At 49.1% G+C, this 26,807-nt stretch overlaps 1 protein-coding gene across 6 annotated transcripts in view; it reads left to right on the top strand.

Moving 5' to 3' along the window:
• GDAP1L1 (ganglioside induced differentiation associated protein 1 like 1) overlaps nt 1–18,900 on the top strand; it is a 40,683-nt gene extending 21,783 nt beyond the window's left edge. For 5 of the 6 annotated variants that reach the window (XM_066235095.1, XM_066235094.1, XM_066235096.1 and 2 more), the window contains 5 exons: nt 7,408–7,600; nt 8,581–8,754; nt 11,799–11,896; nt 12,984–13,098; nt 17,467–18,900. In XM_066235095.1, coding sequence (XP_066091192.1) covers nt 7,495–7,600; nt 8,581–8,754; nt 11,799–11,896; nt 12,984–13,098; nt 17,467–17,810 — 837 coding nt within the window. In that variant the 5' untranslated portion in view covers nt 7,408–7,494 and the 3' untranslated portion in view covers nt 17,811–18,900. The remainder of the gene's footprint in view (nt 1–7,407; nt 7,601–8,580; nt 8,755–11,798; nt 11,897–12,983; nt 13,099–17,466) is intronic. The other variant, XR_010726032.1, reaches the window with a different exon arrangement.
• The last annotated feature ends 7,907 nt before the right edge of the window (nt 18,901–26,807 follow it).

Raw genomic sequence — 26,807 nt, 5'->3', positions numbered from 1 at the left:
GCCCAAGGTGCTGTATTTCTAACAGGCTACCAAGTGATGCTGATGAAGCTAGTCCAACAGTCTCCCTTTGAGTAATCCCGGTTTCGGATTAGACTTTGAGGCCAGACAGTCCCCAGTGGGATTGCCATTTTCCCTAATAACTTACTTGGGGCTTTGAACAGGTCACTTTGCCTCTCTAAAGCCTCAGTTTTATAGTCTGTAAAATGGAGCCAATGGCAGTATCTTCCTCAGAGGGCTATTGTGATGGTAAAATGAGATGATGCACAAAAAGTGCTGATGGCAGGGCCTGGCGTGGAGTCCAGGCTCTGTTAATAATTGGTGTTATGATACCGCTAAAGTACTAGGTAGAAGAGAGGTCAGGTTAACCAAGGTCACACTGAGACTCATCCATAAAATTTTACATATGTGTGCTCAACACCTAATGTGTGCCAGGCTCTGTGCAAGTTGCCGGAGATTTTGAGATGAATCAGCCTGACCTCCAGATGTTAGACTTTACTCCCACCCAGAACCTCAGGCCCCAGTCCCCCAGTGGTAGAGACTGGATGAGAGGCAGAGGGATGGCACTTCTCATTACCAACCCTACAAGGGCTCCTCCTGCTCTTCCCCCCGTGAAATATTTTCTATTCAGCCTGAGCTCAGGGCTTAAGTGGCCACCTAGTCAGGGATGGAACCACCCACTGCAACCCTGTTTGTGACCAAGCCTCTGACCAAGCCAGCCTGGGCAATTTCCTGCCTCCCCTGCCTGAGCCTTTCTCCTGCCCAGGAACCCGTGGTGGGTTCTAGAAGCAGTGTAGCCTGGCAGAACGGGCCTGGGCTCTGCAGTCAGACAGTCCTAGGTTCCAGTCTCATCTTGAGTGCTACTGGCTGTGTGACCTTGGATAAGTCACTTTACCTATCTTTGCCTCAATATTCTCATCTGTAAAAGCAGACTTTTGCATCCTACCCTGCAGAATTCCTGGGGTATTAAGAGGACATGTTAAGTGTCTGGCATGTAGTAGGAGCTTAGCAGATGAGTTTCTTCCCATCCCTTCAGCCCTGAAGGGCCTTGCCTGCATGCAGGGAGCAGTCTCCCATATGGAACATGTGAGAAGTCTGTCCTTAATGGCACATGAACTATTAATAGCCGAAATAGTGCACCCCCAGGAGTGGTGGTGGCTCCATGCGGCATCTGGGAACTATTCCAGAGCCAGAGAGCAGCAGGACCATGAGGGATCCAGAGCCCAGACTCTGAAGCTAGTCTTCAGTCTGAGCTCCACCACTGACCAACAGGGTAATTCTGGGCAGGCTGCTTAACCGCCGTACCTTGGTTATCATGTCTGTTAACTGAGAATGTTAATAGCACTTTCCCGATAGGGTCAGTGTGAGGAGCAGCAAATGTACCCATACAAATCCACCTGACACATAGCAAATGCTCAGTAAGTGCACCTCCACTTACCAGACACAAGACCAAACCCCAACTCTGCCACTTCTTAGTTCTGTGACTTTGTGCAAGTGTCTTCACCTTTCTTAAATCTTAATTCCCTCTTACGCTTAGGAGTATGGGGTTAGGAACAAGGTTGTGAAGATCAAATGATATGCATGGTCACACACTTACCTCAGTGCCTTTAAACACTACACTCTAAATCATACATGATCATTTGGGCTACAGGGTTCAGAAAAGGCTCTAATATCTTGGTGGAGATGGTAGGGTGCTTCTGAGGCTGTTCCTGCCTTTAGTCCCTCATCTCAGTGGGAGGTGAGGTTCAGAGGAGAAAAAAGTGCAGGGATTCAAGACACCAGCATCTTAGAGCTGACACTCCCACTCACTGGTTGTGTGACCTCAAGTAAGTCCTGACCCTCTCTGATCCTCAGTTTCCACAACAGGAAAATGGATTAGATGTTTAATACAACCTGCCTCCCTCCATCTCAGACAAGAAGAACTGCTTTATCGCTGTGTGCCCCCAGACCTCTGAGAATCTTTCTATCCTCACACGAGGCAGTGTTTTAAAAACCAGGATTGCAACAAACAAACAAAAAAAACCAATAACTCATTTATCATCTCGAGAAGAAAGCAGAAGATTTTTTACTTATTTCCTTGGAATTAAATTTTTAAATTAAAAAAAAAAAAACAGGATTGCACCTGACCAGTCAGTGGCGCAGTGGATAGAGCGTTGGACTGGGAAGTGGAGGACCCAGGTTCGAGACTCTGAGGTTGCCAGCTTGAGCGTGGGCTCATCTGGTTTGAGCAAAGCTCACCAGCTTGGATCCAAGGTCATTGGCTTGAGCAAGGGGTTACTTGGGCTGTTGAAGGCCCACGGTCAAGGCACATATGAGAAAGCAATCAATGAACAACTAAGGTGTCACAATGAAAAACTAATGATTGATGCTTCTCATCTCTCTCCATTCCTATCTGTCTTCCCCTATCTATCCCTCTCTTTGACTCTCTCTCTGTCTCTGTAAAACAAACAAAAAAACAAAACCAGGATTGCTACCTCAGTTTCCACAACAGGAAAATGGATTAGATGTTTAATACAACTTGCCTCCCTCTATCTCACACAAAAGAACTGCTTAATGATTGATGAGAAGCATCAATTATTAGTTTTTCGTTGTGACACCTTAGTTGTTCATTGATTGCTTTCTCATCTCTCTTCGTTCTGTCTGTCTGTCCCTATCTATCCCTCTCTCTGACTCTCTCTCTGTCTCTGTAAAACAAACAAACAAAAAACAAAACAAAACCAGGATTGCTACTTACTAGCTGTGTGACTTTGGGCAAGTTTTTAATCTCTGTGCCTGTTTTCTATTCTGTAATATGAGCATAATTAATATTAGTGCCTACCTCATTAGATTTTTGTAAATGAGTTAATGCATGTAAAGGTCTTAGTACAGTGCAATGTAAGAGTTAGCTATATTGTTGTTATTTCCACTGAGGTGAGTTTCTGAGGGTCATTCCTGGCTCCGTACAGCAAGTCTGGTTCAAGGTTACCCCCATCCTCTCAGGGCCTGCCCTGGTCTTGGCTGTACCTATGAGGAGCTTCTGGGTCCTGCCATGGGCCAGTCTTGACACCTAGGGTTGAGTGGGTCTCCCAGAAGTCCCCTCCCAGACGTGGCAGGAAGAAAGTAAATGACCTCTGCCTCCCACCTTGGCTTTGCCTTTCAAGCTCTTGGGCACTGAACCCCAGCCCTGTCTATACTGCTGCACTTGACCATTTATCCTGCCCCTAGGAGCCCCACAGGTGAAAACTGCAATCTCACCACTCCCCTCAGAACCTGCAGTGGCTCCCCAGGTCCCTCCAGGAAAAAACCAGAGTCCTCATAATGACCTCAGGCCCTGCTGCAGGATCCTAACCCTGCTTGGGTCGTGGACCCTTCACCAATGGGGAAGCCTCTGGACCTTTCTCAGAATGATGCTTTTCATTGAATAAAATAAAATACATAGGATTATTAGATTAGAAGGGAAACCAATCATATTGAAGTGCAGCTATTGACATATTTTTAAAACAAATTTGTTATGTAATGACATGTTTCTATATTAACCCATTATATAACACAATCTAGTGGTAGGACTGATTACTACTGTGGTGCTGAAGTCGTGATGAGTGCTACAACTGTGAAGTGATGAAAATAAGTGATGTTCCTAGTGGTGACAATATTTCAGGCACTGCTAGCACTCCATGCTTTGTCACCTACACTCATAATTGAAGAAAAAGCTAAATGTCGGTTTGAGGTTCCTGAAAATAAACATGTAATTTTCCCATCCTAGTTCAAGGACTCTGAATTTATTCATGGGCCCCTGGGTCTGGGAGTCTCTATTATAAGACCATGTGCATGATCCATGCTTTTCAACCTCTTCCCCTCTCCTCTCCCTGGCCCACCCTGCTCCAGCCACACTGGCCTCCTCACACAGGACCTTTTCAAGCACTTCAGACATGCTCCCACCCCAGGGCCTTTGCCCTGGCTGTCCGTCTCCCTGGAACAACCTTCCCCTGATCCCTGTGTGTACTACTCCCTCACTTCATTCAACCTTTGCTCAAAGGTCATCTTCTTTGAGAGGCCAGCCCCAAAGGATCACCCTATTTATAATTGTCACCAGTCTCCCTGATACCCTGGTGTCCCCAATTCCCCTTCCTTTTGATGTATCTTTTTTTTCTGTTGCATTTTTTGACATGTCCTATGTATTAACTGCTGATCATCTGTCTGCCCACACTAGAATGTCAGCTCCCTGAGGGCTGACATTCATTCACTGCTGAACCTCCCATACTTAAAATAGGAGCCAGCATACTTGATAAATAAGTGTTGGCAAGTGATGAGTTTGTGAGCCGTAGATATTACATTAAAAAGGTATTTGATTCTGTAAACCTGAAACTACACTAAAATATATAGTTTATTAATTTAAAACTAAGGTATTTGAAATAAATAAACTAAGGCTCAGAGGCTCTAAGTGTCTTTTGCAAAGTCACATAGCTACTAAATGGCTGGGAAGAGACACCAGCCCAACCCAGCACAGTTGCTTCAGAAACAAGGGCTTGAGTGAGGAGAGACAGTCCCTGACCATGACAATGAAGCACCAGTGGGTGAATTTCAGGCACACACAGGGAAGATAGTTTTCCCAGAGATGGCTGATGTCTGGTCACACTGCGTGGAGAGATGGTTGATGTCTGGCCACACTGTGTGGTGACCACCTAAGTCTGGTCCGGCCCAGAGGCAGGAGGCAGAGATGGCAGATGGTGATTGCATGCCCTTCTCCTGGGCCTGGCTTCCTCCTGTACACCCCTCCCCTGCAGGATGGTGCGTGGCTCTGGCCTTCAGCTCAGCGAAAGGAGAAAGTCTCCTTGGCCGCTTGCCAGAGATGTGACCTGAGGCAGCTCCAAGCAGGACTGTCATGTCTCTAAAGATAGTCCCCTCCTCAGGCAGCAGCCCCACCTGGCACCCGCACTGGAGTCCCAGGGCAGGGCAGATGCCCTGTCAGGACAGAGGCCAAATGTCTGGACTTGGCCAAGGGCAAAGGCTTGGTTCAGTTTCTGTTTCCACCCATTCAGAGGCCCCCCAGCTTGGCCCGAGGCTGGATGACTGGGTGGAGCCTGCTCTCCGAGGCAGGAGGATGCCAGGACAGGCAGGAAAGGAATGGGGCAGTTTGGCTGCAGCCCTGCTCCAGCCTCAACTGCTCTGGGGCTCCTCCGGGCCCACTGACTACCTGTGAGCTCAAGTGTACATGTGCACAGGCATTCTCGCTCATGCATGCTCACTCATATCTGCACTAATGCACATGTGCTCACAGAGTACTTGAAGAGTCACGCTTACTGGTACACTTACCCATACACACCCACCCTCCTGCAAGAATTTGCACACATAGACATGCACACACGTTTGCCCATTCACACAGTTGCCACTCACAGTCGCACACACACTCACACACCCAGACCCAACAGATGCCACCCCGGGTGCTCACTCTGGCACAGTTCCTCCCCCTCGCCCAGACAAACCCAGCATTCCCTCCCACGGCCCTGTCTCCTATGTGGTCTGAATGGAGTGTCAGCTCCCTGCAGAGTTGCAGCCCCTCGTTTTACTGATGAGATAGAGGAGGCTCAGGAAGGGGCAGCGAGAGCTCTAGGGTCACACAGCACTGCTGTGGCAGAGCCAGGGTGAGGACCTGAGTGCCTGCCTCCCAGTGCCATCTGCAGGGCCTGCTTCTGGCTATTGGAGTAAATGCATCTGTGAATGAGTGTTGGCAGTTTGGGTGCTAATTACAGAAGGGGGTGTTCATGTTGGCTGTGTGCATGGGACATGAAGCACGCTAGGATATCAGCCAGGGGTTGTGGCCAGTGTGTGTGTGTGTGTGTGTGTGTGTGTGTGTGTTGTATGTGTGTGTGTGTGTGTGATAATAGTGATGTCAGAAACCATGTACTTTATTTACTTCCTGTGCTGGGACTTGACCCATATCATCCCATCTCAACCTTGAGCCAACTTGGAAGGAGTGGCTTGCGTTCCTCATTTCACAGAAACTGGGGATCAGAGAGATTAAGTGACTTGCCCAAGATCACACAGAAAATAACAGCAGAGCCAGATTTTAAGTCCAGGTCTGCCTCCAAAACCTAGTCCAATGCAAATAGCTAAGACACATGACCTCTACTGTATGCCAGGCACTGTTCTGTGGGGACTAGTTATCTAATTCTCACGACAGCTCCCTGATGGAATTGCTTGTGGGACTCCCATTGGACAGGCAAGGAAACCGAGGCACACAGCTGTGAAGCTATTTGTAAAGCCAAGTCATCCAGGAAGTTGAGCTAGGGGAGGGATTTGAACTGACACAGTCTGGCGCCCAGTCCAACATTCTGATCATGACTCCATGCTGCCTCTTTTGGGTTTTTAACTCCGTGCATCGGGGAGGGGAGCCGGGGATGCCCAGTCCCCAGAGCTTCCAGTTGGGTGTGGGGGGACATTGATGCTCAAGAGGGTTGGAGTCACTTGCCATCTTTTTGTTGAGGAACTTGGGTAAGGGTAGCCTTCTTTCTGAGTCTCCGTCCACAGGAAGGGGACATTTGAGTAGGTGATGGTTGTTTCCCAACTTAGAAATTCTGGGCTGATCAGGACATGCCCCACCTCAAGGCTCTCCACTAGCTTCTACCAGCTCAATACTTGTCTGGGAGCCCCTGGAGACACAGGGAAAGACTAAGGAGAGCCAGCCCCAGGACTCCCTGCAAGGAGCCCCCAGCACGGAGAGCGCTGGTCTGGGAGTCAGGAACCATTGTTTGCTGGTTTAAATCTGCTGCTAAATTGCCATGTGACTTTGAGTAAGTTACTTACTCTCTGGGCTTTCATTTTTTCATCAAGAAAAATAGGGAAATAGTCCCTGCTCTGCCTTCTGGGAGGCCCTTGTGAGCATCCAGCAGCCAGATGGGAAGGCATTTGGGGACAGTAAAGGGCTTGACTGATGTTGGCAAATTATTTTTCACCTCATTTTACTTCTCAAATAATTTGGAAGATTTAGCTGATGGTGATAAGAATTTCTGTAAATTTCCTGGCTGACTCCACCCCTGGAGACCAGGCTGAGTGTCCAGTTGTGATAATGGTAATTGTGAATTGAAGCCACCCATATACCAGACACTGGATTGGTACTATTAAGACTTCCATTTTGCAAATAAGGAAACTGAAGCTCAGAAAGTTTAAGGAATCTGCCCAAACTCACACGGCAGAACCAGGAGTTCTGTCCCCGGGTATGTATAGCTATGAAAACCAGCCCTGTAACCAGCAGGCCCCAGATCCCTGAGAGATAGCCCCTCCCCCACCCAGGTGCCCAAGAATGGGCTGGAAGAAACAGTGTCCCCTCCTGTGTGTGACCTCTGACCTCCCTCCCCACGTGCCCCATCCTATCTGGGCAGAATGTCCCTGTGTGTCCACCCGCCTTCCCCGCTCTGACCCTGGCACCTGCAGGTGCGGCTGGTGATTGCAGAGAAGGGCCTGGCCTGTGAGGAGCGGGATGTGAGCCTGCCACAGAGCGAGCACAAGGAGCCCTGGTTCATGCGGCTCAACCTGGGCGAGGAAGTGCCTGTCATCATCCATCGTGACAACATCATCAGCGACTACGACCAGATCATCGACTATGTGGAGCGCACCTTCACAGGAGGTACGGCTGCTGCACCCAGCAGGGGCCCCAGGGGTTCAGAAAAGGTCCTGATGCCTTGGGAAGCCTGGGGAAACCCACTGGGGCTGTGGGCTAGGCCCAGACTCCCCCAAGATGAGCCACAGGGCTACAGGCAGGGCTCAGATGTCCCCTAGGAACTGCATAGTCACAGGTCCCCAGGGACCCACAAACCCCCCTCCCTGGTACTACAGAGAAAGGGCACTGTCCAGACAGCAGTCCTGCCCCTTGAAGCCCTGAGGCCGTAGCCTCCTTCCTCAAGAACTCTGGAGTCACAGGCAAGGCCACAGACCCTTGGGAGCCCCTCGGGTGTGAGCAGGGCCTAAACCGCTTTCTGAGTCTCTGCAGGGTAAAGATCTCCCAGGAATGCCAGGGCACCTGCAGACCCAGCCCCCTGAAGCCCCGTAAGGACAGTCAGGGCTATAAGCTCCCAGGAGGACCACAGACATGGGCCCAGAAATTCTGGAACCGTGCAGACAAGAATAGGGCTTGCACTCTAGAACCTCATAGAACCCTATGTCTCCCACCACCAGCCTTGCTCCGGTTCAAGAGCTCACAGCCCGCAGCAGAGGCTGCAAAGAGCAGCTGAGAGGGGGGCGGGGCCCAGATGTGAACTGTTTGAAGAGAATATGAATTATTTGAAACATTTAAAAATCAAGGAGAGTTCAGTTTTAAACATCCAGGTTTTCAGCTTCTCTTGATGGCTCCCTCCTGCTCCTCAGGAAACAGCTTAGAGGGCTCTAGTGAGGACGGGTAGGTGGGCTGGACCATTAGGATCCCCTGTCAGCTGGGTGGGGACTTTATCTAAAAGGAAAGGGTGTGGGCATGGGGCCCCTGGGCCACAACATTTTGGGTTTCCAGGATGCTGGGGTTGAAAGTTGAGGTGCCAGAGGTTGGCTTCTGTGATCAGAGGCGGGTGGCCAAGGGGCCCATGCCCCTGGTCTAGCCCCAGCTGTGCCTCGCAGAACATGTGGTGCCCCTGATGCCCGAGGCTGGCAGCCCGCAGCACGCACGGGTGCTGCAGTACCGGGAGCTGCTGGATGCGCTGCCCATGGACGCCTACACACACGGCTGCATCCTGCACCCCGAGCTTACCACCGACTCCATGATTCCCAAGTACGCCACGGCCGAGATCCGCAGTGAGTGCCGCATGCGCCCCTCACTGACCGCCTTTTGATGGAAGTTCTCCCTCATCCCCCTCTTGTCTCCCTTTTACTCTCTTTTCCCTTTTCCCTCCTTCTCTCCTCCTTCCCATCTCTGCCTCTCTCTCCCTTTCTGTCTCTGTTAATCTCTCTCTCTCTCTCTCTGCCTCTTGCTTGCTTTCTCTGCCCCACTCTCTCTGGCCTTCCATCTCATTCACCCTGTTTTACACTGAATGTGTCTTTCCCTCTCTGTTTCTTGTTCTCCTCTCCTGCCCTCTACTCTTGTCCTGCATTCCATACGGAAGCTACAAGGCTGTCTGTCTCCCCAGAGGCTTGTCTTGTCCATGGGGATCGGGGTATAGCCCCACAGGAGTCCTAGCCCTGCACACCTGGGGTTGGGGCTCAGGAAGGTCAGGGTTGTAGTTGGTGGCTCAGGGCACTGAATGGCATCAGGGCTGGTGTCACTAAGGCAGGCAGCCCAGATATGGCAGGCCCCCTGTGGGGTCTCTGATTTCTGATTCTAGGATCACCCATGTCCTCTTAGCCCAGATGTGCCCATGGCCTAGTTCCTCCTTTTGTTTCCAGCATCCAGTAAATCAGGGGTGGATGAAACAGGGTTTCCATCAGCAAGTGTTTACAGACTTTTGTCCAGGCTCTGTGCAGGCACCATGGGGCCCTACAGACAAAGTATGATGATTCTAAGTAGGTGATAGATGCCCAGTAAATGGTCACTTACCCCCTCTCAAAGGTGGGAAGGAGGCAGGTTGTAAAATTCAACTTCATCCTTTTCTTTTTAACAGAGACAGAGAGAGTCAGAGAGAGGGATAGACAGGGACAGACAGACAGGAACGGAGAGAGATGAGAAGCATCAATCATCAGTTTTTTGTCACGGCACCTTAGTTGTTCACTGATTGCTTTCTCATATGTGCCTGACTGTGGGCCTTCAGCAGACTGAGTAACCCCTTGCTTGAGCCAGCGACCTTGGGTCCAAGCTGGTGAGCTTTGCTCAAACCAGATGAGCCCATGCTCAAGCTGGTGACCTCAGGGTCTCGAACCTGGGTCATCTGCATCCCAGTTCGATGCTCTATCCACTGCGCCACCGCCTGGTCAGGTTCAACTTCATCCTTGAACAAGGCTTAGGATTTATCTATATTGCCCCATCCCCATTCAGACAACAATATTCATGAGGATTCTTATGACTTAGGCCCTGGGCAGGGGCTTGGGGACAGATGAGGACAGGCACAGCTTCTATCATCCCAGGGTCACAGTTACGTGGAAGCAGAAAGACAGTGACCAGGTTGTTACAGTGTGAAACAATAAATTTGAACAGCTTTCGAGGGCGGTCTGGCCCTGTAGATCAGACACAGAAAGGACCAGACCTTGGAGATTATCCTACAGTTACACTTGGGTGTGCGGACCAAGAAGTATGTACAAGGATGTTCATGGCAGCATAGGTGGCACTAGCAAGAGGTTGGAAGTAACCCACCTGTCCCTGAGTTGGGACTAGGTAAATAAATTCTAGTCTTCTCTAACAATAGAATACTGGGCAGCTGTTAAAAAAATAATAAGCATATGGAGTGCTCTGTGAGACAGTAAGTAGAAAAAAGTGAAGACAAAGTAATGCATCAGTGTGCTATCATTAATATATTTAAAAAGAGGTTAAATGGATTCATAAATGCTTGCAAAAGCAAGGAGTATTTCTGGAAGGATGAATGAGAAGCTGCCTACAGTGCTTGCCCTTGGGTAGCAGAAATAAGAGACTACAGATTGAGAGGAGAGGGATAGTCAGAGAGTTGAGAGGGAGAGAGTAAATATGATGACTATTAAGGAAGAACCTGGGACTGATTTGGTGTGGGGAGAAGGGAGAAGGGATTGAGGATGACCCTTAGATGCCCAGTTTGGCATGATGTGTTGGGGGATGCTGCAGTTTGGGGAGAATCAGGGAAGGAGCAGGGAAGATGAGGAGACCTGTCAGGCCAGGTTGTTTTTGAGAAGCCGTAGGCTGTCCAGCTGCAGTTGGGGCCCAGGGGAGGGGCCAGAGCAGGATTGGGGCACCGCCACACGCTTGACCTCCCATGTCCCATACTTACTGGCCATAAATGCTGCCCAAATGAAGAAACAGAACCCAAGATTTTATCCTACTTAATATTTTCACCTCCTCTTATAAAACCCACAGTTTACAGTTAGACTTTCAAAGCTAACAATTTTTAAAGTTAGATTATAGGACACTTCCTCTGTCCCATTAAGGATAATTCTCAAAGTGCTGGCTTGAATTCCCATCACTGACCTACTTTTGGTCACCCTTGCCTTTTTGGCATCAAAGCCAGTTTTCCAAGGAAAGATGGGTCATCGATTCCCTAAATCTTCAGGGATGTTGCCTCAGCAGAAGTGGAAGTTTCGATACCAAAGGTCTCTTAAAATTTTTCTTGTGATAAATAGGTTTTTCCTTGTGGAGTACAATGAGTGAGCACTAGACCAAGAATCGGGCAGACCCAGGTTCAAAATCTGCTTGTCATTCACAAGTGTGATACTATTTAGCCCCCTACCTCCCCGAACTCGTTTCCTCACTATAGAGGGAGGCTGGGGGAGGCACTCATTGAAGTGTGAGATGTTCCAAGGGTTAGCGTTATATTCATTTCTGGCAAACTCCTACTCATCGCCAAGAGTCGAGTGGCCTCCTCAGTGCGGTTTCTTGATGCCTGTGCCCCAGGCAGGTGGCCCTCTGGGTCCCACAGCCTCTGTCCACTCTTCATTACAGATTGACCATGTTGTGTCATAGAGACCTCTTAATTTTATTTTACTTTTCTCAGCTTTGAATTTTATTGAATTAGAGGTCTGTGTCTCCCACTATCCTGAGCCTATGGCAGGATAGCATCCCACCCACCCCTATGTTGCAGACTGTTGTGCCCACTGAGTGCTGGCTGTTGATATTGTTACTTCCCTGACCAATGTCTTGATGGGACTTACTCTAATTTTGTGGGGGAAGGGATGGGTAAACACTGAGTATCAGAAGGATAAGACCTTTCCTCTTCTCTCTCCAGGACATTTAGCCAACGCCACCACGGACCTCATGAAATTGGACCATGAAGAGGAGCCCCAGCTGTCTGAACCCTACCTTTCTAAACAGAAGAAGCTCATGGTGAGTGCCTCCATGACTGCTCCGTCTCCTTTCCCGCCATCTTGTCCACGGAACAGAACAACTGGGAGAAGCTGGTTCCAGGTAGAGGGTCATCTGATGACATGTAATGGGAAATCCATTGGCTTGCCTTTCTGATCCTGTCTCCTCTGTCATTTACTGGCTACTTGACCTTGGGCAAGCCACTGTACCCCTGGAGCCTCAGTTTCCTCATGTCTTGCTTGGGCCATGTCCCTAAAAGCAGAATGTGCTCTGGACAGAGGTTCTTGGGTACTGAGGGAATGTTCTGAGGAGAACCCAGTAAAGATGGGAATGATAGAAAAGAGGAAAGAGCCAAGTTCACCTAATCCCACAAGGAGCTCTGGAGCACAAGTGATCCACCTTGAGGCCAGGGGACAAGCTTTTATAGCCTTGTATCAATCAGCCATTGATTACAGATTTCCTGGTGGTGGGGGGGGGGGTTGAAGGGATGAAGGGTAGGGGAAAAAATCCCATATATTTCTGGGCACCTTCTCATTGGCCAAGAGCAATTCTCAGAAGAAGGGCAACTATGAGCCACTGTCAACCAACCTTCACAGCAGCTGGTGTATGAGGCTACCAGCCCCATGAAAGGGGTCTGGGCAGGACCACCAAGCTCACAGGAATGTCAGCACCAGCTGAGGGTGCTTTGTAACATAGGAGCATTTTATCCTTTTTTCCCCCAAGTTATAAGAGAAAGTCTATTTAAAAAGTTACAGAGGTGGTAGAAGTGAGCCGGCTGGACTGCGCAGGCTCAGGAAACAAGTTACAGAAACAAAAGAGGGGCCCTTGGAGCTCAGAAGAGATGAAGGTAAAGGTATCGTGCCTGGGAGGAGGAAGATGAGGAAGGGGAAGGCACGGTGTGCTCCAGGGAGCGTGTGTGCTTGAGGGTTTTAAAGGCTGGGGGTATAGGGGAGGATCTCAATAGAATATTCATCAGCTTTTCTGCATCCTGTACTATTGAGGGGATATTTGGAGGCTGGGTTTGCTGAAGGGTGTTGGGCCAAGCGCTGGTCATCCCAGCTCTATTGAGGCCAACTCAGCTCCTCTGACTCCCGCCTGTCCTGCCCAGGCCAAGATCTTGGAGCATGATGACGTGAGCTACCTGAAGAAGATCCTTGGGGAGCTGGCCATGGTGCTGGACCAGATTGAGGCTGAGCTGGAGAAGAGGAAGCTCGAGAACGAGGGTGGGTACCAGCCCTGGGGGAGGTGGGTGCTGGTGCCCATTCACCCCTCCCCACCCCGACCCTGACCAGTTCCAGCCTCTTTTCCCAAAGAGCTCAGAGGATCCCTCCCAGGTGTTTAGGATCATGGGCCACAAAGTCAGGCAGACCTAGGGTTAAGCCCTAGCTTGGCCACTTACTAGTTGAGTGACCAGGTGATCAGGTATGTGACCTCCCTTGATTTCAGTTTCCATATAAAATGGGGATAATGATAAGACATACCTCAGAGAGATGTTGAGAAATTGCATGAAATTATACATGTAGAGTGCTCAGATCAGCACTTAGCACACAGTAGGTATTTCCTAAAGGTTGGTGAAGATGATGGTGGTGATGGTGACCTTTCCCCTGCTCGGGGATGTGTTAGGGCTTCTTCATACTGTAGCCAGACATCGGGCTCACTCAGACTCTCTGACTGTGACTCCTGTTCTCAAGCAGCTCTCTTCTCTGGGCCCTGAGTAGCCCAGCCTCCTCCCCACCTCCACACCTCTGCTCCTTAGTTCTCCTGGCCTGGAGCACCCTCTCCACACCACTCAGCTTCCTTTTCCTTTCTCATAACATCTTTGCCACAGCTCTTCTTCAAATTGCATTTCAGACCTCCTACTGCTCTGTTTTAGACAGCTCTTAGTCTTGACTATTCAACTATGCACTTTATGGAGCCTATGCAACATGCACTGCTACACTCACAGCTATACACACACACACGTACACACACGTACACACATCTACTGTGTGTCTATTGAAAAGTTGTGGAGCCTGACCTGTGGTGGCGCAGTGGATAAAGCGTCAACCTGGAAACGCTGAGGTTGCTGGTTCAAAACCCTAGGCTTGCCTGGTCAAGGCACATATGGGAGTTGATGCTTCCTGCTCCTCTCCCCCCCCCCTATAATGAATAAATAAAATCTTTTAAAAGAAAAATTAAAAAAAAAGAAAGAAAAGTTGTGGAGCACAGTGTTCTAAAAGTTGAGTTTAGAGTCAGACAGGTTTGAATTAGAGTTCCAGCTTTGCTGCCTGTACTGTGTGACTTTGACAAGTTATTTTTTCTATTGGAGCCTCAGTTTCCTCATGGTGAAATGGGATGATAATAATGTAACTTAACCCCACCTAGTTGGACTCCTGTAAAAATTAAAAGCACTCAGTTCAGTGCCTGGAACATACTACTTTAATAACATACGACAGCCCTGGCCAGGTGGCTCAGTTGGTTAGACTCTAACCATTAGAGCATCGCTCTGACACACCAAGGCTGCGTGTTCTATCCCTAGTCAGGGCACATACAGGGAACAACCAATGAATGCATAAATAAGTGGATCATGAGGGATGTAGGACTCTGGCTTCACTCTCATCTTCCTCCTATCTCCTGTCACTGCTCCCTCTTGGCTGAACACCCTGGAGCCAGAGACATCCTCCTGGGGTGCAGAGCAGTGTAGAGAAGGGAGGAGGATGGACCTAGGAGGGCAAAGGGAAGGTAGGCAGCAGCAGACGGCTGCAGAAGGTCTGACTCTGACAGTAGCCGGATCGCACCTGCCATTGTGTCAGGAGGCGGCAGAAGGCACGTGCATGTGCCTGGGTTTGTAGGCTTCATGTGGGGAGTGAGGGCTTCCATGTCTGAAGGCTCCTGTTTTCTGAATGAAGCATGAGGTGACATCATCAGCAGAGGGAGAACTGAGAGGTGTGAGGCGAGATGGAAGATATGTAATTGTCTCCGCAAGGAGTGGGTTAGCCAGCCTAAGAGAGCTGTTGCAGGGCCCGGGCAGTGCTGAGTGCCCTCTTGGGCTTTGCGGTCATGAATTTAAAGAGGAACTGGTCAGTGTAACCGTCCCCAGCAGACTCGACTGGCAGACTCAGAGATGGCACAAGAAGGGATTCATCCAGGGCTGGGGTTGCCAAGGGAACACACAACTGGGGGTGGGGGGACTGAAGGGGTCAGCCCTTCCGGCAACATGCCAGATAGTTACACATGTCCGCATACATATGTTGTCATGGCTATCAGTGTTTGCCTACAACATAAACACAGGCATGGGCATTCTTAAATAGCGACATGTGCATACATGCTTGTGAACATCTGTCTGCAGGCAAATAGCCAAATGGATGTGGACATACACATCACTTATACATGTGATAATCCTCACATCACACGGGCACAGACACCCATGTGTGCAGATAGTCACGCATATACACAACTAGCTGCATGGCCTTGAGCAGACATCCGCCATGCTTGACGCAGACCCACACATGGACCTGCACACAGACCCAAGTAGAGAATGCACCTATCAAGAGGCCAGAGTGTACCCTGTTTCCCCCAAAATAAGACAGTGTCTTATATTAAGTTTTGCTCCTAAAGACGCACTAGGTCTTATTTTCAGGGGATGTCTTATTTTTCCATGAACAAGAATTCACATTTATTGTTGAACAAAAAAAAAAATCAACATTTATTAATATACTGTAGTCATGTCATCACAAACATCAGCATAACCAGCCAAACTCTAAAGTCTATCAAGAATGTCTTGTGACTCTATTTCCATGTACAACAGTCTACGGTTTGTGGAGCTACACGCACCTGCCTACATTCGTTTGCCTGTGGAAGAAGCAACGTAACCAGAGTCTGGTCTTGCAAGCACAGACTCTGAGCCAGATGGCCTGTGTTCAAGTTCAGACTCCGCTCTTCCACTTACTTGCTGTGTGGTTTTGACCCAGTTACTTAACTTCTCAGTGCCTCTGTTTCTTCATCTGTAAAAGGAGGATAATAGCGCCTCCACGATTGAACTGTGGTGAGGAATAAGGAAATTAGCACACTCTCCTGGTCCTCCTCTCGCAGTGGCTCTTCCGCAGGTGCCTTTGCTGGTTCCTCCCCCTTGGCCAATACCTGAACCTTGGAGTGCCCCAGGGCCATCGTGGTCCTGTTCTCAGATCTGTCTACACTCATCCAGACTGTAGCGGGGGACTTCCCCCTTCACCCTGCCTCCTCTCACTGCCCCTCGCCCCCTCCTGCTCACCTCCCTCCGTACCTGGTGGTGATTCCCTGGTCATCACCATGGACACTCCCTTGACCTTCTCTTGTTTCATCATTCTCACTTTGCAAAACCTCTGACCTGGTTCAGCCCAGCTCTCCACCTCTTCAGGGCCTGCACCTGTGAACCTAAACGTGGCTGGAGAAACACGAGGGTGCTGGCTGCTCTCGCTTTTGCCTCATGACCACTAGCCTCAGATGGCTGGGCTGCAGCCCTCGGCCTCCCACCATTCCCTCTCCAGACGACTGCTTACTACCTTCTTTCTCCTCAACCCTCCAGCCACTCTGCCTACATCCTCACCCTACTCCATCTCACAGAAAACAGAAGCATTAGGAAGAGACTTTCACAGCTCTGACCCACAACTACCTACCCACCAGCATTAACGTCCACACATACACTGTATTTTATCAATTTTGAGAGGCATCTTCGTTAAATCATACGTTAACATAGCTTAATTGGCATCATTTGTTCTCTGTCGGGTGGATGTCATAACATTTGACAACATAGATTTGATGAACCGTGGCACCCCACACTCTCTCATTACCAAGGATAAACTGTCCTTGAACTCACCCAGACCAGTCCTTTCCTTGTTTCCTAGATGCAACTCCCACTCCCCCACCCAAGGGCATCCCATCAGCGGTTCTCTCCTGCGGAACCATCTCCTCTCCGCTAGACCATTCCCACCCACATGCTGGGTTTTCCTCCCAGCTGACAGAAACACTCTCGACCTGTCCAAACTATCAGTGTACCCTTCCCACTACAGCAAAACTCCTTGAAAGAGTGGTCTTTGCTTGCCATCTCCAATACTTCTCCTCCCTTTCTCTCCTGACCGCCTTCCGACCAGGCTTCCATTGTCACCTTCTACCCCCGCTGCTCTTGTCAGGGTCGCCAGCTGCCAGATGCACCCGCCATTCTCAGGCCTCCTCTTCCTTGACCCCTGCTCCACCTTTGAGCTCAGCTGAGTACTCCCTTCTCCATGGGACACTTCCTTCTCTCGGCTTCCACGACACCACACTCTCGTGGGCCGTCCCCACCTCCCAGGCTGCTCCTTCTCATGCTCCTTCACTGGTTTCTACTGTTGCTCCATACCTAAATCTTAAAGTCCCAAACTCAGTGTTTGCACTTAAAAAGTCATTTGATTAAAAAATAACAACTGGCAGGAGTAGTGTAAGGATATGGCAAAAATCATTAAGGTTGTCCGGGAGTGACTGACCCTAGGGAACACCGTGGCGGGCAGATGGACAGAGGAGTCAGTGAGGGAGGAGCGAGTGCATGGGGGTTGACAAGCTGACTCCTCCTGCCCCATCTCCCCTCTCTCCTGCTCCAGGGCAGAAATGTGAGCTGTGGCTCTGTGGCTGTGTTTTCACCCTCGCTGACGTCCTTCTGGGAGCCACCCTGCACCGCCTCAAGTTCCTGGGACTGTCCAAGAAATACTGGGAGGATGGCAGCCGGCCCAACCTGCAGTCCTTCTTCGAGAGGGTCCAGAAGCGCTTTGCCTTCCGGAAAGTCCTGGGCGACATTCATACCACCCTGCTATCGGCTGTCATCCCCAATGCATTCCGGCTGGTCAAGCGGAAACCACCATCTTTCTTTGGGGCCTCCTTCCTCATGGGCTCCCTGGGTGGGATGGGCTATTTTGCCTACTGGTACCTCAAGAAAAAATACATCTAGAGCCGAGCCGGCCCGGGCTTGGTGTCTGACTGTCGGTGTCTCTGTGCTGTGTTCCCCCCAGTGAGCTCTCAGTAATGCACTGTCTCATGAACACTTGGACAGCCCCTCCCCACCCCTTGTTCTGAGTTATTCTATTGTCAGTGTGAAAACATTCCATAGTTTAGAAGTAGACGTTGCCAATGCTGTGAGTTGAAGCCACAGCTCTACTAAAGGAGAGTAAGAGAGAGAGAGAACAGAAACAAAACACGAATGCCTTTTCTTTTGATTCAAGGTCTCCAGGTGGAATTGTGGGGACTGGTTAGGATCTGAGGTGAGTCCCAGGCCATTTCACCCACCAGGTTCCAGACTCAGGGAGGTGCCGGGGGCTCAGAGGGCCTGACCCCATCCCTCCCCTTCCCTCTTGCCCAGGGAACTCCTCCACAGGACAAAGCCAACATCAAGACTCAACTCTTCTAAGTGGTAACCTCTGGGTGGGGCTAGAGACCCAGAGACCCCATGGGAGGCTCCTGAAGATTGGAAGGGACTTTATTCTTCTCCTGGACGTGAACTGAGACAGCACTGGCTCAAGCCAAGGCAGTGGCACCCAACCACCAGGCCCTGACTGGGACCAACACAGTGAGGACACTGTCATTCCCCTCCCGATGTGGCCAGCGAGTTTGGTTTGGCGCTTTAGCAGTGATCCCTGAAGGCACCGCCCATCATCCTCCTCCCACCTGGAGTTGAATTTTCCACCATGAGAGGTAAACTTTCAGCAAAAGCCATGTTGACCATCTTAGAAGGTCAGTACCGGCCTGTGTGCAGGGGTGGGGCTGGAGGTGGATGAACCTCGCGTCCCTCTGCTCGCCTCTGCCAAAGCCATCTCCTTTAATGCCCCCCTTCCCTTACCCACGGGGTGCCTCCCAGGCCCCCGCCGTGCCACGTGGTGGTGGAGTCTCTGCATCGACGCTGCCCGCCCTGGTCCTATCTCACTTTCCTGTGCCTTTTGCATGTTGGGAAAGGGTCGGGGTGTCACTGCCGCTCATGCTTAGAAACCACCGAAAGCCCCCAATAAAGCCTCCAGGAGAAGCAATTGCTTTTCATTTGTAAACCACACTGTCCATCTAGCTCTCATTTCCGAAGACTGGGATCAGAGGGATGGAGGCACAGGGTGCAGACTCCGAGCCCCAGAGCTAGCAGAAAGCTTCCGGAGAGACTGCGAGCTCTGCCCAAGACCAGAGCCCAGCTCACCTGCACACGGTGCCTCACAGTTTACAGGGCATGTTCGCAGCCATTTGCTCCTGGTACCTGTACATGGACTCTCAGGGCACCCAGGCCACATTCCCCCATTTCCCAGAGGGGAATGTGTGAAAATGCCCCAAGAATATTAAACCAGAAGCATAATTTGTGGAACATAAGGCATAATTTTATTTATTTTATAAAGGTGTATAAGCTTTTTTTTTTAAATCAAGTTGGAAAGAAAAAATAGCCAGAGCCAAGACAGGGCACTTGGAGACCAGAGACGTTATCTAACATTGTCCACCCACTGGCCACTCAGACCTCCACACGACCCTCTTGCTCACAGTTAGCCTCCACTCAAGAGCTGTAGCATCCTGCTTAACCCTTTGAGTAGTATGAACATTCATGTATGTCCTCGTGCCTCCTGACCATCCAGAGTATGACTGTACATGTGTAAGGCAACATTAAAAAAAGGCAAATGTATGTTCTTCTTGTTTCTATAAGTTGGCTATCAAACAAACATGATTTTAAGTTAATAAAACTGGAACTGGAACTAATTTCATTTTTTGAAGAAAAACTCACTCCTAGGGGTCAGCGAGCATGAAAAAAACTCACTACTCAAAGGGTTAATCCGAACAGGACCAGCAGCTCTCCTGAAATGAGAATATACCTTCTCTCCAAAAATGAGGTCCAGAAAGCCTCACCAGTCAATAACATCACTCGGGATGATGTCGGATTCTCTTCTCACTCCACCTCTAGTCCTAGAGATCACAGGCTTGCCTCAATATACTGTAACATAGAAATTAAAGTGTCAATTTAACCATCACCGGCATTCCTGATATGCAATATATGCACGTACACAACAAGCAGGAAAGAAAATACTCAGAGCTGCCCCAGCCCTCATTCTGTAATTGATCTCAAGGCCACTGTTTTTCTACCAGCCACTCCATGTTCTTTTTGTCCTCAGCCAGGACCTCATGGGCGGGATAGTTTACAGTTGAAATGACTCAGACTTGGGCTGCTGCGATCTTCCATTAACGTTGCACTATCGGATGCAGAAGTACAACAGGGCACCCCGAGAACCCTCTAGTCCCCATAGTCTTCCCCCACAGACCTCCTCATTAGCGGTCCTCCAATCCTGATCATACAGCCACACCATCCATCCCATGAAGGTGTGCTGAACTTCCTTCTCCATCCAGGTCAGCGATTTTCAACCTTTTTCATTTCATGGGTCACATAAACTAGTTACTAAAATTTCTGCAGCACACCAAAAAATATGTTTTACCTGTCTGACAAAAAAAAAAAAAAGGTATAATTTTTATTTATAAAAAACAATAATAATTAACTACTCTCTTTTGTTCCCAAGTGACTTTTTAAAAAAAAACTTTAAAATTTTTTATTTTAATTAGGAGAGAGAGAGAGAGAGAAGTGGGGGAGGAGCAGGAAGCATCAACTCCCATATGTGCCCTGGCCAGGCAAAGCCTGGGGTTTTGAACCAGCGACCTCAGCATTTTAGGTCAATATTTTATCCACTGTGCCACCATAGGTCAGGTCCCAAGTGGGTTTTTTAAAAAGATGCCTATACTTGTATATAAGAATTTCTGGCACCAAGAATTAATCAATCAGGTGCAACCTTATTATATGATGTAACCAATAGGATGCAACCCTATTATATGACCTGTATACTTATGGTTCAAGACAGGGCAGTTACACCAGAGGGCTATTGTTGGATTGGCTGTGCCATTTTTTTCTTAATTTTATTTATTTATTTTTGACAGAGACAGAGAGTGAGTCAGAGAGAGGGATAGACAGGGACAGACAGACAGGAACGGAGAGAGATGAGAAGCATCAATCATCAGTTTTTCATTGTGCGTTGCAACACCTTAGTTGTTCATTGATTGCTTTCTCATATGTGTCTTGCCCATGGGCTTTCAGCAGACTGAGTAACCCCTTGCTGGAGCCAGTGACCTTGGGTTCAAGCTGGTGGGCTTTTGCTCAAACCAGATGAGCCCACACTCAAGCTGGCGACCTCGGGGTCTCGAACCTGGGTCCTCTGCATCCCAGTCCAACGCTCTATCTACTGCGCCACCGCCTGGTCAGGCCCATTTTTTTTTTTAATTTGACAACCTGAGGAAGCTGAATGCCAAGTGCCAGAGACTCTGTTAATTTGCCTTAAGATGGAAACCACATCTGTGAAAATTGTACCATCTGATGGAGTTGCAATACCCAGGCTTCTGAGAGAGATATTCATTAGGTAAGGAGAAATCTCCTCAATAATAAGCAGCCCTCATAGGTGCCCGGTGTATGTGTGTGTGTGTGTGTGTGTGTTTATTTGATTTATTTTTGTATTTCTCTGAAGTTAGAAACAGGAAGGCAGTCAGACAGACTCATGCATGCGCCCAACCGGGATCCACCCGGCATGCCCACCAGGAGGGGATGCTCTGCCCATCTGGGGCGTCGCTCTATTGCCACCAGAGCCATTATAGCACCTGAGGCAGAGGCCATGGAGCCATCCTCAGTGCCCGGGCCAACTTTGCTCCAATGGAGCCTCAGCTGCGGGAGGGGAAGAGAAAGACAGCAAGGAAGGAGAGGGGGAGGGGTGGAGAAGCAGATGGGCGTTTCTCCTGTGTGCCCTGGTTGGGAATCGAACCCGGGACTCCTGCACACCAGGACGACGCTCTACCACTGAGCCAACTGGCCAGGGCTGGTGCTCGGTATTTTAAAGCTTATAAAATAATTTCCCATCCATGATTTCTTTAAGCTAATCAAAGACTAGTGAGGTGGAAAGAATTACACCCATTTCATAAATGAGTAACGAGCCCAGAGAAGCTAAGTGACTTACTTGCTTAAGATCACATAGCTAGCCTGACCAGGTGGTGGCGCAGTGGATAGAGAGTTGGACTGGGATGCAGAGGACCCAGGTTCGAGGCCCCGAGGTTGCCAGCTTGAGCGCAGGCTCATCTGGTTTGAGCAAAGCTCACCAGCTTGGACCCAAGGTTGCTGGCTCGAGCAAGGGGTTACTTGGTCTGCTGAAGGCCCGCAGTCAAGGCAGATATGAGAGAGCAATCAGTGAACAAGTAAGGTGTCGCAATGAAAAACTAATGATTGATGCTTCTCATCTCTCCATTCCTGTCTGTCTGTCCCTGTCTATTCCTCTCTCTGACTCTCTCTCTCTCTGTTTAAAAAAAAAATCACACAGCTGAGGGTAGGCAGAATTTGGACATAGTCTGCATGCTTGGGTCCAGTGCTTCTAATAATAGCACATGAGAGTTTATTCCCCCACCCACTCACCCTTGCATCAGTCCCCTGTAGCTCAGGGGACCTGGCTAACAGCACGCTCAGTCAACACAAACAGAGGCAAGAAGGGATGAAAGAAAGGAGTGGTTGGGAAACGGGCCCCAGCAGCTTGGTTGTGCAAGGCCTGAATAACTTTGCTCCAGAAATGAAGATGCTAATCAGGGTGGCTCCCAGGTCCCCTTCCCCCACCTACTTACCTCTTGAGCACTCAGACACACATACTTAGGCAACCACACCCTGGTAGAGAGGACAGGAGAAGTGCCAAGGCTGCATGGTAAGGCTTCCAGCTCAGTCCCCCCAAAATATGCAGCCTGGAAACCAAACCCAGGCAGCCCTCAGATTGCCAGTGAGTGGACAGCCCCTCAAATGGGGGGACCAGCTTTACCTTGGCCAAATGACCCCATGGATACACAACTATCCTTGCCTTTCAGCTCTCCTGGAAAACACATCTCTTGCTCTCCCCCAGCCCTAGATAACCTGGAAACCAGGTTGCTGTCTTAGCAACCCCATGCCCATGCTAGTTCACTGGGACTTGGCCTTCCACATTCATTGGCTACATTTTAACTATGGCTGAATCACTCAAAATTAAAACACTGACATGTATGGGGTTTCTTTGTCCTGATTTTAAAGGACTTACTGTGCACTGAAAGACATTTATATAGCACTTCGAGTATAATAGGTCTTTTTTTTTTTTTTTTTTTTTTTTTTTTTTACAGAGACAGACAGAGAGAGAGAAAGGGATACATAGGGACAAACAGACAGAAACAGAGAGATGAGAAGCATCAATCATCAGTTTTTCATTGCGACCCCTTAGCTGTTCATTGATTACCCTCTCATATGTGCCTTGACTGTTGGCCTTCAGCAGACCGAGTAACCCCTTGCTCGAGCCAGCGACCTTGGGTCCAAGCTGGTGAGCTTTGCTCAAACCAGATGAGCCCACGCTCAAGCTGGCGACCTCGGAGTCTCAAACCTGGATCCTGCACATCCCAGTCCGACACTATCCACTGCACCACCACCTGGTCAGGCACTAGGTCTTGTTCTAAGCACTTTACATGTATCAATTCACTTAGTCTTCACAATTCTGTGAGGTAGGTACTTATATTATCTCCATTTTACAGATGAAAAAACTGAGGCTGAGTGGTTAAGGAACTGTTGAAGGTGATGCAGCCAGTGTATATGACAGAGCCAGAATTAGAACCCAGCAATTTGGCCCTGGCCGGTTGGCTCAGTGGTAGAGTGTCGGCCTGGCGTGCAGGAGTCCCGGGTTCGATTCCCAACCAGGGCACACAGGAGAAGCGCCCATCTGCTTCTCCACCCCTCTCCCTCTCCTTCCTCTCTGTCTCTCTCTTCCCCTCCCGCAGCGGAGGCTCCATTGGAGCAAGGTTGGCCCAGGCACTGGGGATGGCTCTATGGCCTCTGCCTCAGGTGCTAGAATGGCTCTGGTGGCAACAGAGCAATGCCCCAGATGGGCAGAGCATCACCCCCTGGTGGGCATGCCGGGTGGATCCCGGTCGAGTGCATGCGGAGTCTGTCTGACTGCCTCCCCGTTTCCAACTTCAGAAAAATACAAAAAAAAAAAAAAAAAAAAAGAACCCAGCAATTTGTCTTGAGTCCATGCTAATTCCTTATTCCTTTGCTTTTCTAAGTGCTCCTCCAGGAGTGTGTAGGTTAGCTTTGGGAGCTGCTTTAAAATTTTTTTTTTTTAATTTTCCATTGATTTAAGAGAGAGAGAGACGGAAGGGACAGGGGGGAAATTGAGAGAGAAAGAAGCATGAACCCGTTGTTTCACTCTGTTGTTCCAATTAGTTGTGCACTCATTGACTGCTTCTCCTATGTGTCCTGACTGGGGTTGAACCTGCAACCTCTGGCAGGCCGAGTTGATGCTTTATCCACTGAGCCACCTGGACAGCGCCACGAGCACTCTGCTTTTGAGCCCAGCATCCTGTTGGAGTTGCTCGTTTCATTGTCTATGCCCAGCTGGACTATAAATCTCCTGAAGACACCCCCCACCCCCTTTTTTTACAATAGTTGTTATGTTCCAGGAAGTTGCAGTCTCCTTGGGGAGGTATACATACAATATAATAAAGGAATATTGGATAAAGGTTAACAAGAACAATAATAAATAAGAATGAAGGACAAGAGTGGTCATGGGGTGGACAGGGAGGAGATGAGAGAAAAGATGATAATTGAAGATATAAAAGCTGAGCAGAAACCCTTCCAAATACAAAACTTGATATGATTTCTTCTGTAAATCCTTGGTTATAAAAGTTCTCTTCAGCTAGTGTTCAGTTGGTTATTCAGGATGATTGTTCTATAATTCAGTTGTAATTCCAGTTTGGTCGTGGGAGGGGGTGAGAGTAACATCCACCCACTCTGCTGCCATCTTGATGACTCAGCACCGTGTCTCTTTGAATTAATGCTGTGCCTAGCACAGTGCCTGGTTTACTTGATGTTTCTCAACGATTGGGGCAGTGATGTTGAGGGAGGTTAGGCACTATCACCCCCATTTATACTTTCGAAACAGAGGCTCAGAGAGACTGACTTGATAGAGGGCACGCAGCTCTAAGTTATAGTACAAAACCAAGTCTTTCTCCCATCAGAGTCCATACTAAATATAAGATCATTTAGTCTTTGTAGTGACTGCATTATATTGCTAATACAGAGTTACCATAATTTAACTGGTTGGCATTTGGTTTGACAATTTTTCATGTTAGCATAAAGCTGCGATAAAATCTTTGTAGTTATCTTTGCCCACTTCTACAAGTGTTTCCATAGCCCAAATCCCTAGACTGAGAAGGTTGGGTCTGCACAGTTCAAGTTTGGATACTACCAGGTTACTATCTGAACAGTTTGTGCCAATTTACCAGCCCTTCCCCACCGAAGGTATAAGAGTACCTGTCTTCTGTGCTGTGGGTTCAACTTTAAAACTTGCCAGAGACTGTAGTAGGGGTTTCGAGAACAATTTCTGAAGGTGACTATGTTGCACAGGGTTTCTCTTTATAGAACCTACCTCTTTCTTAATAGCTATCAAAATAGTTTGATTTTGGAGACTTTTTGAAAAGACTACTGTAGTTCATCCCTCTGGGAACTGAGGTCAGCTTCCCGTGTCCAGTAAGCCCCTATGAACCCGGGCAGGCAGGTCTGAGCTCCACCAGGCCGTCAGCACAGAGAAAATGGGGAGCGTGAGAACGTACACCCAGAGGTCGGCTCCTCCATCCCTGGCCGGGAAACCAGTAGCCACCTCAGCGCTGAGTGGGAGTTTCTGTTCAAGTTGTTTCTTGGGAAGAACTTTCCTCAAACAGCACAGAGAAACAGAAGAGAGTAGAAGAGCTGGTGAGGTGATTCAGTCTACTGCCATCATTGATCTGAGAAGGAAATGGGCCCAGAGTGGCTGATTCGAGGTCACACAGAAAAGCAGGAGTGGCGGAACCCAGCTCATCGCCAGCTGTGTGCTCTCTACGTGACAGCAGGGCGCACCCACGGTGTCCACTGACAGTCCTGTCAGTCTGTCTGTCTTGGGTCTCCATTGCCTTTGAAAAGGACGAGAGAACTAAGTTTCTTGAGAAGGGACCTCTGAGTAAAAGTCATGGCAGCAATCTGTGTCCTTGGGCATGCTGTTCTTACCTCCTTGATGCCCTCTCTGCTTAACTGCTTGAACTCCTCTTCATCCTTCAAGACCCAGAATTGTTAGGTCCTGGAAAACTATTCTCTAATTTCCCAGAGCAGCTGCTTGTCCCCTGCTCTGTGTCTCCAGGCCCTCACATGAACCAGCACCCAGAACCCATTATGGTGAAAATCCCTCGAATGTATAGATGTGTCCAATTTGCCTTTGCAAGCCCAGCACACCTTCGGCTGCCAAGGGGCTGACTTTAGACCACAAACTCCACAAGGGAGAGAGTCTAGAATCCTTCCTAGTATCACAAGAAGGGTTTGTTGCCATTGAGGAAATCTGACAGAGAAGTCTTGCTCTGTGAGGATATTCTAATCCTGGAGCCACTGAGATTTCAACAGACGCTCCCTGGAGGTGCCCAGCAGGTCAGGCTGGTAAGTGAGTGGGCTCTAAATGGTGCAAAAAGCCTTCATCTATGTCGAGGCCTCCAGGGCCGAAGGTGCTTTTGAAGATGTCCACATTGGAGTGAAGTCTGTAACTGCTCTACGGTGTTACTTCCATGAGGCTTACCTCCTTTCCTTCTGCCAAGAAAACTGCCCCCAGATCTGGCTGATTCGGTGGCCAGGACTCCAAGACACAGAAACAGTGGAGGGAGGGGGCGTCAATCAAGAAATACGTAACTGAACACATACTTAGTTTACAGAATTTAGGAGAAAAAAGTAAGATGAACTAGAGCCATGAAATGCCCTGTTCGTAACAAGTAGCTCAAGAAAGAATAAATGCTACTTTCTTTCTTTTTTTCCCAAGCTTTAATAGAAAGTTTATTTAGAAAGTTATAGAGGTCTGACCTGTGGTGGCACAGTGGATAAAGCGTT

This window comes from Saccopteryx bilineata, chromosome 6, assembly GCF_036850765.1.
Source record: "Saccopteryx bilineata isolate mSacBil1 chromosome 6, mSacBil1_pri_phased_curated, whole genome shotgun sequence".
Lineage (NCBI taxonomy): Eukaryota > Metazoa > Chordata > Mammalia > Chiroptera > Emballonuridae > Saccopteryx > Saccopteryx bilineata.
Note: the sequence above shows the minus strand (reverse complement) of the source record. Positions and strands in the feature narration are given on the sequence as shown.